Source organism: Sciurus carolinensis, chromosome 12 (assembly GCF_902686445.1).
Source record: "Sciurus carolinensis chromosome 12, mSciCar1.2, whole genome shotgun sequence".
Lineage (NCBI taxonomy): Eukaryota > Metazoa > Chordata > Mammalia > Rodentia > Sciuridae > Sciurus > Sciurus carolinensis.
In genome coordinates, this window is record NC_062224.1 from 113838685 (window position 1) to 113857556 (window position 18872).

General features: G+C 40.4%; 1 protein-coding gene across 1 annotated transcript in view; it reads left to right on the forward strand.

Annotated features, from left to right (window-relative positions):
• The window catches only part of F5 (coagulation factor V), a 66588-nt gene that overhangs the window by 31950 nt on the left and 15766 nt on the right, over window positions 1-18872 (forward strand). The window contains exons 8-16 of the mRNA XM_047521427.1: window positions 1511-1688; window positions 3244-3343; window positions 3740-3951; window positions 5021-5171; window positions 7266-7478; window positions 8648-11126; window positions 14593-14767; window positions 17296-17532; window positions 18498-18705. Coding sequence (XP_047377383.1) covers window positions 1511-1688; window positions 3244-3343; window positions 3740-3951; window positions 5021-5171; window positions 7266-7478; window positions 8648-11126; window positions 14593-14767; window positions 17296-17532; window positions 18498-18705 — 3953 coding nt within the window. The remainder of the gene's footprint in view (window positions 1-1510; window positions 1689-3243; window positions 3344-3739; window positions 3952-5020; window positions 5172-7265; window positions 7479-8647; window positions 11127-14592; window positions 14768-17295; window positions 17533-18497; window positions 18706-18872) is intronic.

The window sequence follows — 18872 nt, forward strand, 5'->3', positions numbered from 1 at the left end:
GTTCACCACAGTTCTACGAGTTAAGAGACTGCTCTTAACCTTCTATAGAAGAGGGACTGTGTCAAGATATTAAGAAATCTGCAAATGTGAATAGCTCCTGAATAGTGAAAAGGACTGAATTCACTCATAATAAGAGAAATGCAAATTAAGCTTCACTGGAATACTGTTTTTTGCCTTACAGTAGGCTGTTCAGATGTCGGGCTGTGGGAAATAAGTATGGTCATATATTACTGGTAGCAGAATACATTGGTAAGGCCATTCAGGAACTTGGCAAAATGAATCAAAATTATAAATGCATATATTGCCCTCCAAGCCAGCAATCCCACTCTGGGAATTTAGCTACATAGGTCTTCCTGCTCACAGGTAAGATGATGGACATACAGGGCATTCAGTGCTGTACTGTCAGCAATAGCAAAAGATAAAAATAACCCCAAATGTCTAGCAACAGGAAGCATGTTTAATAAATTATAATATACCCATACAATGGAACACTGTGCATCTGCCAAAAATCAAATACACAGAAAAGGATGCTAAATGTTCTCTATATGCTAATATGAAAAGTCCCAGAAGATATGTTGTTAAGTTAGAGTCAAGATGCAGTACAGAGAGGATAAACAACCACCTTTTGTTAAAGGAGCAGGGAGATAAGAATATTTATATTTGCAAGTCATATTTGCATAAAAATTCTGGAATTACACACATGAAATTAATATAATTCAGAAAATTCGGGGAGCATATGAGTTTTCACTGTAATAGAAATCATGTGAATGTATTTTCTATTCAAAAAGCCAAGAAAAAGAGCAAAAATGAAATTTGGCCAGGATTATACAATTAGTGACAGAAGGGAGACAGGAATCTGGACCTCTTTGGCAGTAATTGGTGTTTTTCACTGCTCAAAATAAATGCATCTACTTTTACAAACTGAGGTAATAAAGAGCGTTGGAGGAAAGTGCTTCCTGTTATTGGCCCTAAATCACTTATCCTGGTGGCTACAGAAGATAAGTGAAGGAGGTCATTTTTTGGTCTACACCTGAGAAGGGTGGATATCAAGAAGGAGAGCCCAACAGCTCGAGCTATGACTAATAAAGATGGTGAAACTTCCTGGGTAGAAAAGTGCTCTGGGCAACTGAGAAGCACCTGAAAGTCAATAAGGGAATCACAGACAGAGTAACAGGGAAGACTGAAAATGTACTAGTGTGTCCTATCCTTTCCTGTAATGTGGCCCTTTTTCCAGGGACACCTAAAGGTCTACTGCATGAGAAGGACAGAAAGGTCTAACCTGGTACCTGCAACTCTACCATTGGTGGAAGAGACAACCAAGAAGTCTCTAGTTTTCCAACTAGATAGAAGACATCAGGACCTTGCAAACTACAGAAATTTTTAGAGAACTAGCATTCTAGCTAACCCCAAAGCAGAACTTCTAAGCACAAGGGTTTCCCCATCCTGCTGGGGTCTCTACTTGAGGAAGTGGTTTAATTTTTCTTTATTATTATTTCATTTCACTTTAAAGAAAATACAGGTCTCTGCACTTGGACAATTTCTCAAACCAAATTGGAAAATATTATAAGAAAGTTGTTTACAAACAGTACCAAGATGAGACCTTCACCAAACGCATAGAGAATTCCAATATCAAAGAAGAAGGAATTTTGGGCCCTATTATCAGAGCCCAGGTCAGAGACACACTCAAAGTAAGTAACATAAAGAACCATGAAAGAAATGAAATGACAAAAGAGATCATGGCATGCTTGCTTATTAATTTTTTTAAAAAATTGTGATAGTCTTTAAGAAAAAATGATTGCCAAAGTTAATATCTGCATTTATTTATAATCTGCTCAATAATACAAAAGGCCTGGGACTTATCTTCAAATTATTAATGAAAAAAACAAAGAGTGAATGTAGTCGGGGTGGAGTATAATATGAGACCAAAGAAAACAAAGTCACAAATAAGTAAAACAAAATCCATACCATATGATCCTAAGAGACCACTTGCAAATTTGGTGCTAAACTTTATGACAGTCAACGAGAAAAGGAAATGTGCCAGAGCAAGACTTATGCAGTCATAAAAGAACCACAGTCTTCTGACACTAGGACCTAAGGAATTTCTCCCATAGATCCTGCAAGTGCGGGGGCAAGGTGGTAGACAGCATCATACACAGAATTCCTACAACTGTTGTAGATGTAAAATGCCATCAGGGCCTTTAAAATAATGAATCTCGTTTTTTTGTCACAGTAAACACAATGGAGTAAAGCCAAATCTTTAATGTGATCTAGGTATGTAGTTCCTAAAGGTTGGTCTCTGATAAAGGTAAATTTAGATATAAATTAAGAACTGGAGTTTTCATCAGATAATTCTCTTTAAATATTCATCATATTACTGAGATGCAAGAACTGGGCAACAGGAAATAGAAGGTTTTAATCTTTGGCAAGATCCTAGGATGCAGTAATCCACAGTTTAAGGGTGATTTAAAGGCTTTGGTAATCAGCCAAGCAGAAGATAAGACTAAGATTCTCATTGGAAGGTTAGAAGACTGAAGCCTATGCTGTTCATTCCCAAACAGCAAAAGGACAAAAGCACTCCTGGTGCTTCTCCCTCCCTCATTTCTGGTTCCTGCTAGGTGCTCTAGTAGGTATAAACATGACTCATAGGGAATTCAAGGTCTGGTTATTTGTACCCTGCAGGAAGATGGCTTTAATGACAATGGTCCTAGGAGATCTGGCAGGAGAGGGACCATGGCCTAGAGATGAGAAGGACCAGGCTGGAAATGAGCTGTGGTCCAAACTAAAAGGAGAACAGGAACCAAGTGGAGACCAGCTTGCAGAGGGTGATACACTAGGAGGAAAAACGCAGTCTCTCCCAGACTATCCTCGAAGGTCTTCCACTTTAACATGAATGTGAACGTCTCAAAGCCTCCTGCCATGTTTCTGGAGAGGTTGTTGCTCAGATAAACAGAACTAATTTCTCCGTGTGTGTGTTTGTGTGTGTGTGTGTACAAGTGTGCACCTGGACAATTTTTCAAACAAAATTAGAAAATATTATAAGAAAGTTGTTTACAAACAGTACTAGGATGAGACCTTCACCAAACGTGTAGAGAATCCCAATACCAAAGAAGAAGGAATTTGGGACCTCTTATGAGAGTGCATGTGTGCATGCACACACATACACAGAGTAAATATACAAAGATAATGTCCTTTATTAGTTCTCGAGTGATCTTAAACACTGAAGTAATAAATCTAACCTTGTAGATCGTGTTCAAAAATATGGCCAGTCGAGTCTACAGTATTTACCCTCATGGAGTGACCTTCTCTCCTTATGAAGATGAAGTCAACTCTTCACACACCTCAGGTTGGAATCTTTCACTTCTACTGAAAGAACTAGTGGCCTCTGAGAGGCTTCCATGTTTTTCTGTTTTCCTTCTTGCCCTGTGGTATAACTAATGCAGTTAACTGTTTACACACAGGAATATCCTACAAATCACAACAAAACCTTTCTCACTTCGGGCAGTTTGTCCTAGTAGTAACACAATATGGTAACCATTATTAGTGCCATGGCGGCCCCTAGTGGAGCAATACTGGCTGGCTACATGCTAGTCAGAATTCAAGAAGTGTTTCATAAACAGTAAAAATTAATTTTCATTCCTGATATTAATTGGTTCTGATGAGAGTCAAAATATTCAATTTTTATTCATTATAATGAAATAATTCTCTAACTGCAAACAAAACTGAGTACATTTTCTTTCAGGCAGTCACACCATGATCAGAGCAGTTCAACCAGGGGAAACCTATACTTACAAGTGGAACATCCTAGAGTTTGATGAACCCACAGAAAATGATGCCCAGTGCTTAACGAGACCTTACTACAGTGACGTGGACATCACAAGAGACATTGCCTCTGGGCTGATAGGGCTACTTCTAATATGTAAGAGCAGATCCCTGGACAAGAGAGGCATACAGGTATTCCGTCTGTGAGATAACCCCTCAGAAATTCTGGGAGTTTCTTCTGGATGAAACAAGCTAAATGTTCTTGCTAAATAATGAGGTTTCCTTCTAGAGAACAGTAAATTCCAGGTAATCTTCTTTAGCTTGACTGTGATGACATTTACCATTTTCGTTATTTTTTTCTTTTCTGTTTCATGTGGACTCTCTCTACACAAGGCAACTTTATAGTGTGATATCATATTTTCTTAATTTCAAATTCCATGTCTGTTGGTAAGAAAGTCACTTAGCTTTTCCTAATTTCTTCCTTTTATCAAATGGGCAATACCCCTCCTAAAAATTTTACAGAGAGGCTTGGGAGCTCAGTGATATATCACCCAGTAAAGTAGAAAGCTTTGTACCCACCTTTTTTATTTCTAGATACCCACAACAGAGCGACAGGAAAGACTCCCTGAAAGCAGGTGCACTTGGAGAGACCATTTCTAGTGAAGGTGAACCAGACATGGTCTTTCCCTGGTGAGACTTAATCACACAGAAAAATGTGATCAGAGTTAGTTTTCCAAGCTTATCTTCACTGAAGATTAATATCTCAAAGTGTTAACCTAAAATTCCCATTTAGGCTTGTAACAGTGAAAGAGGTACCATCCCAAGGCATACAGAATAAATAGGCACCTGAGAAAAATCAGAAATAGATACTTAGAAGATCCTGATATGTTGAGCAGATGGGAAGCAGGTAGGAGAGGCATGAGGCTTCCCTACTGAAACCTTCTGTTCAGCCTCCACAACTCTTTGGAACACATGAGTCAATCACGCCTGTGAAAGGTGTTCAGTTAAGAGGTAAGTAGACTTGCAGCAGTCATGGTGAAGTGGAATTTTTTCTCTGGGATATTTTAGCCTCTGAATTTTTAAATCTGCTGTTTGCTCGTGCATGCTAGCTTTAGCTCTGACAAATGCTTGGTACACAACGGGCTCTCAGTGCCTTGAACTGAGCAGCCCCAAGGACAGCGCCCTCTGATGTCTGAAGAATTTGGTGTTACAGATAAGCAGCAGAACGTTTGTCTCTGAACACAGCCCTTTAACCCTCCAGAAGGCAGCAGACATTGAGCAGCAGGCTGTGTTTGCGGTGTTCGATGAGAACAAGAGCTGGTACATTGAGGACAACATCAAAAAATTTTGTGAAAATCCTGATGAGGTGAAACGTGACGACCCCAAGTTCTATCAATCCAACATCATGAGCAGTAAGTTGGGGCACTGGTTCTGTCCATCGGGCTCTCACTCCTGTGGTCGAAGTCAGCCTGTGACTAGAGGCAGAGACAGGGGTGTGAATATACTCACTGAAAAGCAGTTCTCTTATCCTCACTTCAAATTCAAGGACTTGGTGACAAAACCCTGGGGTGATGGGGCTGGAGCTGTAGCTCAGTGGTAGAGTGCTTGCCTAGCATGTGTAAGGCATTGGGTTCAATCCTCAGCACCACATAAAAATAAATAAATAAAATAAAGGTATTGTGTCCATCTACAACTAAAAAAATATATATTTATATAAAAGAAAACCTGGGATGATGTCCCTGCAGTCAAGATTTGTTATATTTTAAACAAGAAGTCAAAGACTAGTCATACCAGGCACGTTTTGGTCTTTTGGGGCTCCTATTCTCAATGTGTGTATGTGTTTGTGTATGTGTGTGTGCCCATAAATGTGTATGCATGTATGTATGTGCATGTGTGTACTTGCATGCATATGTGTGTGTGGGTATGTGTGTGTGAGTCTGCACTTACTCTGGGCAGTGAGGAAGGGGGCAGGGAAGGTATTAAGGTCCTGCTCAGTGGTATCTGGGGACTTAACACTGTGCAGGGTGAACACTCCTTATTAAGGTCAGGGTGGAAACAAGATAGGTTATCCAAAGCTGGATTGTCAAGTCAAAGTTAAGCAAAATGAGCCTGGGGACTCAAGAGCCTGGGAATGGCAATGCATGAAGAGGTTTTAAGTGAGCAGTAAAAAGTTCAGAACAGAAGAATTCCCTAGCTGGGGTTCAGCCATTTGCTGCAGTTCCAAAGTTCACTGCCATGGGGAATCCAAGAGAACTTTCACTGAGGCAGTTAGAAGCAGACTTCACTACAGCCAGGGGCCCTCCTGTGCCTCAGAGTCAGGAGTCACCTTCTCTGATACTCAGAACTCTGAGGATGAGTTCTCCAAGGTCTGTTCACATAGCTCCAAATGACTGACAACTGGGGATTATCAGAACTGATAGGTGCCATGACATATCATTCTAAATGGAAGTTATTCTCACCTTTCTTCCCATAATTTCATTTCAGCAGTGAACCTAGACCAGTGCTGTCCAATAAAAATTACATGAATCACATGTAATTTAAAATTTTCTAGTAGCTACATTAAAAGGGAAAGAGAAATTAGTGATATTAATTTTAATGATGTTTTATTCAACCCACTATATTCTAGACATTATCATCTCAAAATACAATCAACATAAAAATTAATAAGACTTACTTTATTTTTGTCTTTGAAATCCAGCATGTATTTTATTTTTACAGTACATCTTATCTACCACATTTCAAGTGTCCAAAGGTCACCCCACCACATTGGACAGTGTAGCTATGAACCTTCTTGACAACCATCTAAAACAGGGTACATACTAGTGACACATTACATCAGTGATTCAACATGCATGTATTACGTGCCCACTTGAAAGTTTGACAAGTGTCAGGCACTGTACCAGCACTACAGGTATAGCGGTAATCTAAGTAGATGTCAGTCCTGTTCATAGAAACTAGCACTTTGATTTGATTACCACACTTAGTACATAAGGAAAGAAAGATACTGCATAAAGCAGTATATTTTAAAAATAATGAAAATATTTTAACATTTGAATGAAAATTTTAACTTATACAGATGAGATTAAATGGCAATAAAAATGTCAAAATATGCTAAATGGGCTCTTTTAGGGCAACATTCGTTTTTACTCAATGACCAATATTTCAAGAAGATGCATTTCTTATACTGTTCTTCCAGGTAGAATTATTCTGGACAATATTCTAAATTGACTTCAAAGACAGCATGGAATATGAGCTATCTAACATACCTCAGACACATGAACGGAAGGCTTTGTCTCTCTCCTGGCATTGCTCTCTTAGCTAACTTAGAATAAGCTCCCTTGGGGAAGTCTGCATTTGACCTTCTAGCCACAGTTAGACCTGGAAGTGTAATCTTGAATGACCACTGATTTGACACAACCAGATGAACGCTGGACAGGTGCCTCAGGGAGAAGGAGATGGTGCCCTCTGGGTGGCACCTGGAGTTCTAACAGCTCTCACTCTTGCAGCTATCAATGGCTATGTGCCTGAGAGCATACCTACTCTAGGATTCTGCTTCGATGACACTGTCCAGTGGCACTTCTGCAGTGTGGGGACCCAGGATGATATTCTGACCATTCATTTCACTGGTCACTCATTCATCTACGGAAAGAAGCATGAGGACACTTTGACCCTCTTCCCTATGCGTGGAGAATCTGTGACTGTCACAATGGATAATGTTGGTAAGAGCATGGACACTTGGAGAGAAAGCTGACTTTGAACCTCTGGTAAAGTCTGCTGCAGCTCTCCAGATGACCACTGCTGGTGGGTCCATCTTCCCGACCCCTGCAGACTGTCCTTCCACAATTTCTATTTGGGAAGTTAATGACTTAAATAGGTCCAGTCCTTTCGTGTGGTTTTCACTGATAGAATCTCTGGGCCAAGTGGGAAGTAAAGACACACCGCAGCAGGATACAGCATAACCTTGAGGAAGAAGCACAAATATTTTGACCTCAGAAGAGCATTTCCTTTTATTAAAATGCACTTTTCAACTTTTTAAGACTGCCATGCTACCCAGAGTCAGCAATCATCAGATACAGTGCCTTCAAGGCTGCCTCGGGACAGCTTTGGCATGTTAGACCTGAGTTCCAATCCAGCTCTTCCACTCCATCTCTTATAAACTTGAACAAGCTACTTGGCCTCACTGAGCCTCAAGTTATACATCTGAAAGACAGTATAATAACACTTTATAAAGCTGCTTCAGCAGTTATAGTATGCACCAAGTGCCTGGCACTCAACAAGTGGTGACTGTTGGAGACATTCAGTAAATCGCGAGTGTCAGCAATTCATGCCATTCATGCCATTTCAGAGAGACTCAAACTAGCACTCACCCCACCTGAATTATTTCTTAGAAATGCCTAAGTATGTCTTATTCGTTGGAGTAGACAACATCATCCCCTAACTCCAACTCTCAAACAAGATGCAGAGCTAACAGGATGTTAATGATATTCAAAGTCTATTTTATTCTTGATCCACCCCTTTATTAATACATTCTAAAACAGTGATTCTACAAGTATCTGTGCTGAAGAGCTTCTTTTCCTCCCTAATCCCCACTGACCAATACTTTTGGTCAATATTCTGTTAAACAAGATAAGTACATTTACCATGTACTCCAATGCCACAGCAATGTTAAATTGCTTTAACATTTTTTTAAAAAATACATTATTCTTGGTTTATTTCCTTATGTCATCATGGCCAATAATCCAGTTCACAGACTGGCAGTGGTCCATCATCCACACTAAGGCATCCCCCACTAAAGTTCACTAGAAAGAACTCGCCACAATGGACCCTAATGTTTTCATATCTTTTCCTGGACCTTTAGCCATCTCTTCTCTCTTTCTCTCTTCTGAAGGAACTTGGATGTTAACTACCATGAACTCCAATCCAAGAAGCAAAAACCTCAAGCTGAGATTCAGGGATGTTAAGTGTATCCGGGATGACGATGACGACTCACGTGAGATCTATAAACCTCTAGCACCTACAGTCATGGAAACACGGAAGATGCGTGAATCTTCGGAAAATGAACATAAAGAGGACAGCCCTGATGATGATTACCAGGATATACTGGCTTCGTCATTAGGAATCAGGTCATTCAGAAACTCATCACTGAATCAGGAAGAGAATGAGTTCAACCTTACTGCCCTTGCTCTGGAGGACATCTCCGAGTCCATTTTCCCAAGAAGAGATACAGCTATTGACTCAAATTTTTCTTCCCCAAATAACAGTAGTAGGCGTATAGCTAATAACCTCACAGAACCTCAGAAAACCCTTCCTCACTCAGGAGCCACCAAAGTTGGTCCCCCACTGGGGTACCTTGTTGGCTTAGGTAAGAACTCAGTTATCAACACTTCCACGGCAAAGCATTCCAGCCCATATTCTGAAGACCCTCTAGAAGATCCCTTGCAGTCAGATGTCACAAGGATAAGCCTGCTTCCACCTGGGGCAAAAGGACTGAGAAATCAGGAGCATTCCATACATCAGGTATCTAAGGCAGAGAGGGACCGAGTAGCAAAGCACAGGTTCTCCTGGATGAAATTACCAGCCTACAAAATTGGGAGGCATTTAAACCATGGTAACACTTCTTCCAGAAGGAGACCCTGGAAGGACCTTCCAAGTGAGCCCTTACTCTTAAAACAAAAGAATCCATCTAAGACTTCGAATGGAAAATGGCATTTGGTTTCTGAAAAGGGTAGCTATGAAATAATCCAAGACACTGATGCAGATGTAGCTGTTAGTAAGCTCCCAGATAGCCCCCAGAATGTCTCAGGGACTTGGGGAGGAAGCCTTCCTCCTATAAACAAGCCTGACATGCCTAGTGACCACCCAAAGTTTCCTGGAGTTAGACACAAATCCTTACAGATAAGACAGGATGGAGGAAATAATGGACTGAAGAAAAGACCATTTTTCATCAGAACACGGAAAAAGAAAAAGGAAGAGAAGCTTGCACACCGTGTTCCTCTTTCTCCAAGAGGATTTAATCCTCTAAGAGGAAAGGCCTACAACACATTTTCAGAAAGGAGATTTAATCATTCCCTGTTACCCCACAAGTCCAATGAAACATCTCTTCCTGAAGAACTTAATCAGACATCCACATCTGTCAATCTTGGCTGGACAATCTCGCTTGACCATAATCAAAAGACCCCAAATAACACTAGCCAGACAAGCTCCCATCCAGATCTTTCTCAGACAGTGCCCCCAGAAGACCACTATCACACATTTCCTATCCCAGACCCTAATAGAACACATTATACAGACCCCAGTCACAGGTCCTCTCCTCCAGAGCTCAGCCAGGTGTTTGACTATGACCTGAGCCATGAGTTCCACCCTACTGGCATGGGTCACATGTCCACTTCATTGGAACATGAGGGCTGGCAGACACCTATCTCTCTAGATTCCAGTTACCCATTCCTTTCTTCAGATGAGGGTCAGATGACCCCCTCCTCCCCAGACTTCAGCCAGACAATACCCTCCCCAGACCCAGGTCAGATGACCCTCTCTCCAGAACTTGGTCAGAGAAATCTGGACCCAGATGTGGATCAGATAACCCTTTTACCAGGACTTGGTCAAGCAAACCTGGACCCAGATGGGGGTCAGACGACCCTCTCTCCAGAACTTGGTCAAGCAAACTTGGACCCAGATCTGGGTCAGATGACCCTCTCTCCAGAACTTAGTCAGATAACCCTGGACTCAGACAGGGGTCAGATGACTCTTTCTCCAGAACTTGGTCAGACAAACCTGGACCCAGATTTGGGTCAGATGACCCTCTCTCCAGAACTTGGTCAGACAAACCTGGACCCAGATGGGGGTCAGATGACCCTTTCCCCAGGCCTCAGCCATGTGACACCTTCTCCAGACCTGGGTCAGACAATCCATCTTCCTAATCTCAGTCCAACACTGCCTCCTCCAGACCTTGGTCAGACATCTTACCCTTCTGAGTCCAGACAGTTGTTGCCGCTTTCAGAGTTCAATCAGACCTTTCCTAATCCAGACCCTGTGTACATGCCATCTCCTCTACCGTCTCCAACACTCAGTGATGCTTTTGTATCAAAGGAATTTAATCCACCAGTTGTGGTGGGCCTCAGCAGAGATGATGGAGATTACATTGAGATCATTCCAAGGCAGGAAGTCAAAAGCAGCGAAGAAGATTATGTTGAAATGGACTATGTGGCCTATGATGACCCTTACCAAACTGATACTAGGACAGACATCAATTCCTCCAGAAACCCTGACAGCATTGCAGCCTGGTACCTCCGCAGCAACAAAGGAAACAGAAAGTATTATTATATTGCTGCTGAAGAAATATTCTGGGATTATTCAAAATTTGCACAAAGGTTTGACTAGCTTTCTCTTTCTATATTATCATTCTTTGACTATTGATTTTAAAAAAGGAACTCCAATAGTGTGGGTAGATAATTCTAGGCAAATGACCTTTGGTTCCCCAATTGCAACTTGGCCTGTAAAATTTATTTTTATCAATTCCAAAAATTAGTTTCTCTACATTAGATAATACCTGGACAATATGAGACAGTCCTGTGGAAAGTCTATGATATTCTAGAGGTAAATAAACCTCCTGTCTCTTCTTCTCTTACTACACATGTTCTACCCTTCTTCTTGCTCCAGTGCAGTTTCTTCTATTCATAGCTATCAGATAATCATTATGACTTAATTGAAGTTGGCTTCAAATTCAAATTCTGATGGAGAAATCTCCTTTTTCATTTACTTGTTTATAACACAGAGTTTATAAAGGATCCATGTACTTTCTTAAAATATCATTTTCAATATTGGTATTGCTTAGGGAAGAAAGTCATATTGGGCTGAAGATACAAAGAGAGAAGAGAGAGGAGAAAAGGAGCAAGGCTTATTCAACTACAGGCTCTCAGGTTTACTGCACGGTGACTGTGCACAAACTGTCTAAAAGTAGTTCACTGCTCTTACAGGTAGTGTAACTTCTACCTGTTACACTAATTAATTAAAAACCAAAGTGTAATTAGAGTATGCAAACATAATACATGGTGTGACTTAGGCACATTAGCTCATTAATCTGATGCCTGACATTTCCATGTTAGAACTCTGTTTAATTTTCTCCCTGACTTCCTACTGAATGGTAGCACCAATTACTCTATGTGAACAACCAGTTATCCAAGGAGTTCTAAGGAAGACCCTGAGGGGATAGCTCTTCGGGTCTGTGCGGAGCAGAAAGGGTAGGAATCGCTCCTTCAAGATCGTGGGTCCCACTCAAGGCCTACAACCCACTTTTTTTTTTTTTTTTTAAAGTGATATTTGAACAGGGTCTTTTTTAAATTTTTTTTTTTTAGTTGTCAATGGATCTTTTATATTTGTTTATTTATATGTGGTGCTGAGTATCGAACCCAAGGCCTCACACATGCTAGACAAGTGCTCTACCACTGAGCCACAACTCCAGCCCTACAACCCACTTTTATGGCAAAGCTGTTTTGCCCACTCTGTGTGTTCTTTGAGATTGTGTTCTACGCTCAGAGTCGTATGGCTGAGGCTAGTAGGGGAGAACGACCAGAAAGAAGGCAGAGTAAAATTTTCTGTTGATGGTTATGGACTATAACAAATATGATGTGTTCGACAGATGAGCTTTTGACTTATTTCCATAGGCTTGGGAGATTTGAGAGTCAGTGGGAGAATTTGACAACCACTGGCTTCAGACGGAGCTAATGAGAATACATGGAGAATAATGACCTGTATTTACATTTTTAATTAAACATTTTGTGATGATTGTAGATTCACATGCAGTTATGAGAAATAACACAGATCCCTTGTATCCTTTACCTGTTTTCCCAGTGGTAATATCTTGCAAAACTATAATCTCCTATCACAACCAGTATACTGACATCAATACCATGAGAATGAAGAGCATTCCATCGCCACAAATGTCTCTCTTGCTGCCCTTCTGTAGTCACATCCACTTCCCTCCATGCTGACAACTCTGCGCTGGACTCCATTCTGTATTTTTTTTTTGTCATTTCAAGAATATTACATAAATGCAACATGTAACTTTTGGGGATTGGCATTTTTAACTTAGCATAATTCTCCAGAAAGTCATCCAGGTCTTTGCATGCATCAGTAGTTCATCCCATTGCTGAGTAGTATTCCATAAGATGTGTGTGCCATAGATTTTTGTTGTTGTTGTTGTTTTTATATATTAAGGGTATCATACATATATATATGTAAATTTGAAGTGCCTAATTCTGGCTAATTGACACATGCATTACCTCACATACTTACCTGTTGTGGTGAGAACACTTAAAATCTACTCTTAGTAATTTTTAAGACCATACTACACTGTTATTAACTATAGTCACCATATTGTACAATAGACCTCCTGAAAGTATTCTTCCTAACAAACTGAAATTGTGTATCTTTTGACCAACATCTTTCCTTCTTCGAAGCCTCTGGTAACTACCACTCTACTCTCTGGTTCAATGTTTTCAGATTCCTTATATAACTGAGATCATGTGATATTGTGTTCTGTGCCTGTGCCCTCCAGGTTCAGAATGTCCTTCTTTTTAAAGTTTATGATGCTCCATCGTGGATACGCACCACATTGTCTTTATCCATTCATTCACTGTAGGCACTGAGGTTCATTCCACATTCTGGCTGTTGTGGACAGTGGGGCAGTGAGTATGGAATGCAGGGGTCTGACTGATTCACTTTCTTTGGATACATGCCCAGAAGTGAGATTGCTGGGCATGTGGTAGTTCTATTTTTAATTTTTCAAGGAACTGCTATACTGCTTTCCACAATGGCTATAAACTAATTTAACTGTACCCGGTACCAACAGTGTACAGGGTTCCCTTTTTTCCACATCCTTGCCCACAATTACCTCTTGTCTATTTTATAAGACATCCTAACAGATGTGAAGTGAAATCTCACTGTGATTTTAATTTGCATTTCTTTGGTTATTAGTAATGTTGAGCATTTTTCATATACCTTTTGGCCATTTGTATTTTTCCTTTTAAGAAAAACATATTCAGGTCCTTTGCCCATTTTTAATCAGGTTATTTGGGTTTTTATTTTCTCCTAGTCCATAGATTGTCTCTTAACTCTGTTGATTGTTTCCTTTTCTATTCACAACATTTTTAGTTTAATAAAATCCCATTTGTCTATTTTCACTTTTGTTACCTGATTGGGGAGGTCATAGCCAAAAATATCTTTGCTCAGATCAATGTCAAAAAGATTAGAAGTAATGCATTTAGCAAAAGCAGAGAGTGGCTGCTTCTAGGGTACAAAACACTCATCCACCCAGGGCCTTCCACAGAGGTGACATTCCAACTCAGCTGGCAATTGTCACCTGACAGCCCAAGTTCTACTTCTGACACTGTCTAGTGAATGGCACCTTGTCTGCCTTTGATATTAAAATCTATGTTAATATGTACTTATATTTGTTCATTTACTCAGGTGTTTGATAAAAATCTCACAAATAAAGCATACATAATTGACTGCATATATTATAGGAATACTACAGGAATCTACTGTATATACTGTAATAATACAGTAACACTGTATATACTATATAAAGAAATATGAGGAATTATATGAAAGACTTGACCTAGTCCAAAGAATCTTAGGAAGACATACCTAGGAAATGATATGTGAGTTGGAAGTTAGAAAATATTCAATGGTGGGCATTTTCATTCATTAATTCATCCATAAAGTATTTATTAAAGACTCTCTGTGCTAAATATTACATTCAGAAACAATTTCCTAAATTCTTTTTAACAGTCTTTAGTTTCTTCTTTTAAACAAACCCTATTGTTATCATTTCAGTGAAATGGACAACGAAGACACTGACGACCTTCGAGAGGACACCACATATAAGAAAGTAGTTTTTCGAAAGTATCTTGATAGCACTTTTACTAAACGTGACCCTCAGGGGGAGTATGAGGAGCATCTTGGCATTCTTGGTCCTGTTATTAGAGCTGAAGTGGATGATGTCATCCAAGTAAGTCAACTTTTGAGTGCTACTAAGATCATCAGAGGAATTTCCACAAGCACCAGAGGTTGTAAAGGTGAAGGTGGTGAATGAAATCTCCAGAATTAACAAATAATCACATTTTTTTTCAAAGACTGCTTGCCAAGCAATTTGACAATCTTTAAGACAAAAAAAAAACAACACAATTTTTTAAATGCTGAAAACTATATAATTTGGAGGATATCATACAAATTTCTTGGGTTTTTTCTTGGTTTTTGATTTATTCTTTTTAGATATACATAGCAGCAGAGTATATTTTGATATATTATACATACTTGGAGTATGTATAAGTTATTCTAATTAGGATCCCACTCTTGTGGTTGTACATGATGTGGAGTTTCACTGATTATGTACTCACATATGAACATGGGAAGTTCTGTCTGATTCATTCTACTGTCTTTTCTATTCCCATCCCCCCTCTCTTCTCTTCATTCCCCTTTGTCTAATTCAATGAACTTCTATTCTTCCCTCTGTCCACATTGTGTGTTAGCATTTGCATATCAGAGAGAACATTTGGCCTTTGTTTTTTTGGGGATTGGCTTATTTCACTTAGTATGATAGTCTCCAGTTCTATCCATTTATCAGCAAATGCCATAATTTCATTTTTTATGTCTGAGTAATATTTCATTGTCACACTATAATTTCTATCTAAAGCTAACCCGTGTGAAGCTAACATAGAAAACTAACACATTCAGGAACAGTTCAACTGAGTTTCATAGCAATAGCAGAGGTGGCAAGGGCAGTAATTTAGCAATATCTCCTGGTATTTTCTTAAAAGAAAGTAGAGTGAAGTTAAAGAAAACCAGTAAAGGAAATAAGTATGTCTCTGAGCCTTCAGAAGTAAGCAAGTTCCCAAAGTATCTTCCCAATTCTGGTCATTTCCTTTAAAAATCCTGTATCCAGCTCCATGCCTTTAATTCTTTAATTCTTCCAACCTCTCCTGAATATTCAACCAAACAGCTGCTTCTCCAGGGCATTCCCAGCTAAACCCATTCATGCTTTGTCTATAGCACCTGCTGTCTTGGTTCCTGTTTCTATGCCTCTCCTCATTAGTAGCTTTTATTACACAGTTTATCTCCCCCATCCTTCCTAACCTCTCACAAAATAATAATAATGATGGTGGTGGTGGTGGTGATGGTGATGAAAGGGTCCTGAGTCTAAAGTAAGCTATTTTAGATCCACAAATATAACCTCTTTAAATCTATTTAAGCATTTGCCAAATTTTCAGTGACTATTTGCTCTTTTTAAAAATGCACATTGGAGAACGAGAATATGTATTAATCAGCTTCCTGTCACTGTGACAAAATACCTGAGATGACCAACTTAAAGGAGACAAGATTTATTTTGACTCATGGTTTCAGAGATGCAGTCCTTGGTTGCTTGGTTCCATGGCTCTTGGGGCTGAGGCGAGATGAACGTGGCAGAAGCTCACAGAGCAGCAGAGTACTCACCACATGGCAGCAGGGAAGCAGAGAGAGGGTGGGGCTGGGGGCCCAATATCCTCTGCAAGGAAGCACCTCAGTGACCTACTCTTCTTTCTCCTGGTTCCCACCTCCTAAATATTCCACCACCTGCCAACAGTGTCACAGGCTGGTGACCAAGCCTTCAATACACAACCTTTGGGGAACTTGAGGATCCAAATCATAGCAGAATGCAAGGATCTTAACTATTCTACTTGTTCCATGAAGACATGGGCGGCAAGAATCCTCTCTCAAGATTAGGGGGATTTTAGTCATGAGAAACTATAGAAGAAATAGGCTAAGAGACCGGATGGTGCTGGGGCACGAAGACTCCCTATGCGGCATTTAAGATCCTCCATCATCTGGTCCCAGCCTGGTGTTCTTTGAGCCACATTTCCCACCAGGTCCCACCCACCCCTGTGTACTTCAGTCACTCAGATGCTTGCTATCCCCCAAACTTGTCCTTCGTCCCCCCTCACAGGCCTGTCTGTGCTCTTCTGGGACCCTGAAAGTCTTGTTCCTCTTTCTCCCTCTGCTGAGACCCTGTTCATTCTATAAGGGCTTAGTTCCATGTCTAAGGAACTTTCTCTCCTGAACATTCAACCAAACAGCTGCTCCTCTGGGGAACTCCCAGCTAAACCCATGTATCCTTTGTCTACAGCACCTGCTGCCTGGACTTGTGGCTTGGGTTCACATGTGCATACCTCTCTTCGCCAGTAGCTTGAAAGCCTGTCACAAGCAAGGCCAGGCCTCATTTGACTTCAAACCTCAGCACTGATCACTATCATTTCATTTGTCAATAATGTCAACACTTTAGCCTTGGGCATGAGATTTCATGTTCTGGTGTTTCTGGGTAAACTACCTGAGCACTATCTTACAGGATGGTTGTGGAAGTAGATGAAATATTATGAATAAGGTGCTTTGCAATTGTAAGTGCTCTGATCTCACAACTGTCTACTTTGGCCCATCATGCTGACAATTTTTTGGTTTGGATTTTTGTTAAGCTTAAGTACATTTGTGGATTGTTCCTTTTTCTAGGTACGTTTTAAAAACTTAGCATCCAGACCATATTCTCTACATGCCCATGGACTCTCCTATGAAAAGTCATCAGAAGGAAAGACTTATGAAGATGACTCTCCTGAGTGGTTTAAAGAGGATAATGCTGTGAAGCCAAACAGCAGTTACACATATGTGTGGCATGCCACCGAGCGCTCAGGGCCCGAAAGCCCTGGCTCTGCCTGTCGGATCTGGGCCTACTACTCCGCCGTGAGCCTGGTAGGTCTTTCCATCCAAGGCTTTCACCATCCCCAGCCTTACAGCCAGAGTCTGCTCTGTGCAAGGATTGGATTTCTGTGTTGAGTCTGCCTAGCTTTCCATGAGGACGTGGAAGGGTGTGTCAGCCATCCACAGCTACCACAACAGGGAGAGAGACACTCCTATTCAGTGGACAGGAGGGAGGATTATTTAAATGGCTCGCTCCCAGTTACAGTGCCTGAGTCCACAGTAAAAAAGTGTTGATTTGCAATTTTCTAGAGCGCTTTATTGAAGCAGTGTTCTGCTCTTTATAAAAGGACTGAAAGATTGGGACTCCTTCCTTTAGCATTCTATAGTGTACATATAATCCCAGAAAATATGCTGTACATGATAAATATATACAAGTTTTTCAGATAATTTTTAAAAAGGATTTCTTAATTTGAGGTACAGTAGGAAGAGCACAAATTTAGTTTTTCTGTGTGTGTGTGGTGCTGGGGGTTGAGCCCAGACATGCTTCATACATACTCTATCACTGAAGTACATCCCTAGCCCCTAGACTTAGATTTACATTCCTACTCTATCACAAATTATTTGACCTCTCTCAGTCTCAGTTTCCAAAATTAAAAATGAGATAATAGTATACAGCACTTGATAAATATTTGTTTAATGAACTAATTTATATTCATTATCGTAGAGGACAACTGTCAGAATTAAATGAGCCAAGAATATAGTACAGGTGCTCAAAAAATAGTATCCATTGTATTATCAATATCATTATAATCATTACTGGGATAAAGAATATAATCAGAGGAATGCAATAGAATTAAGTGATAAGTGCCCAAGTTTATTAAGCTATTGATTAATAATTTTCAAATTTAGAGCCTTTAAGAAGAGATTTCCTTTTCAATATGATTAGTTATTGCCGGAAGAGTAAAGCAATCCTGAGCAAAGGTGAACTCGTGCCATTTGCTCTTCCTCTCTTCCAGGAGAGAGATGTCCACTCTGGCCTGATAGGTCCCCTTGTGATCTGCCGAAAAGGAACACTTCACAAGGAGAGCAACATGCCCATGGACATGAGAGAATTCATCTTACTCTTTATGGTCTTTGACGAGAAGAAGAGCTGGTACTATGAGAAGTCCAAAGGGTCTCGGAGACGCGAATCTTCAGAAGTAAAAAACTCCCATGAGTTTCATGGTAGGGACCTCCGACTTGAATCTAATCTCTGAATTAATCACACTGGGTCACAGTGATTTCTGCCCTTAGGGTTTCACAAGATTAGACATTAGATCTTCTGAGGAACCGGGAGCTACAGGGAAACCAGTTCTTGAAAACTGGCAGGTGACAGGGCAGGTGAGGGAGTG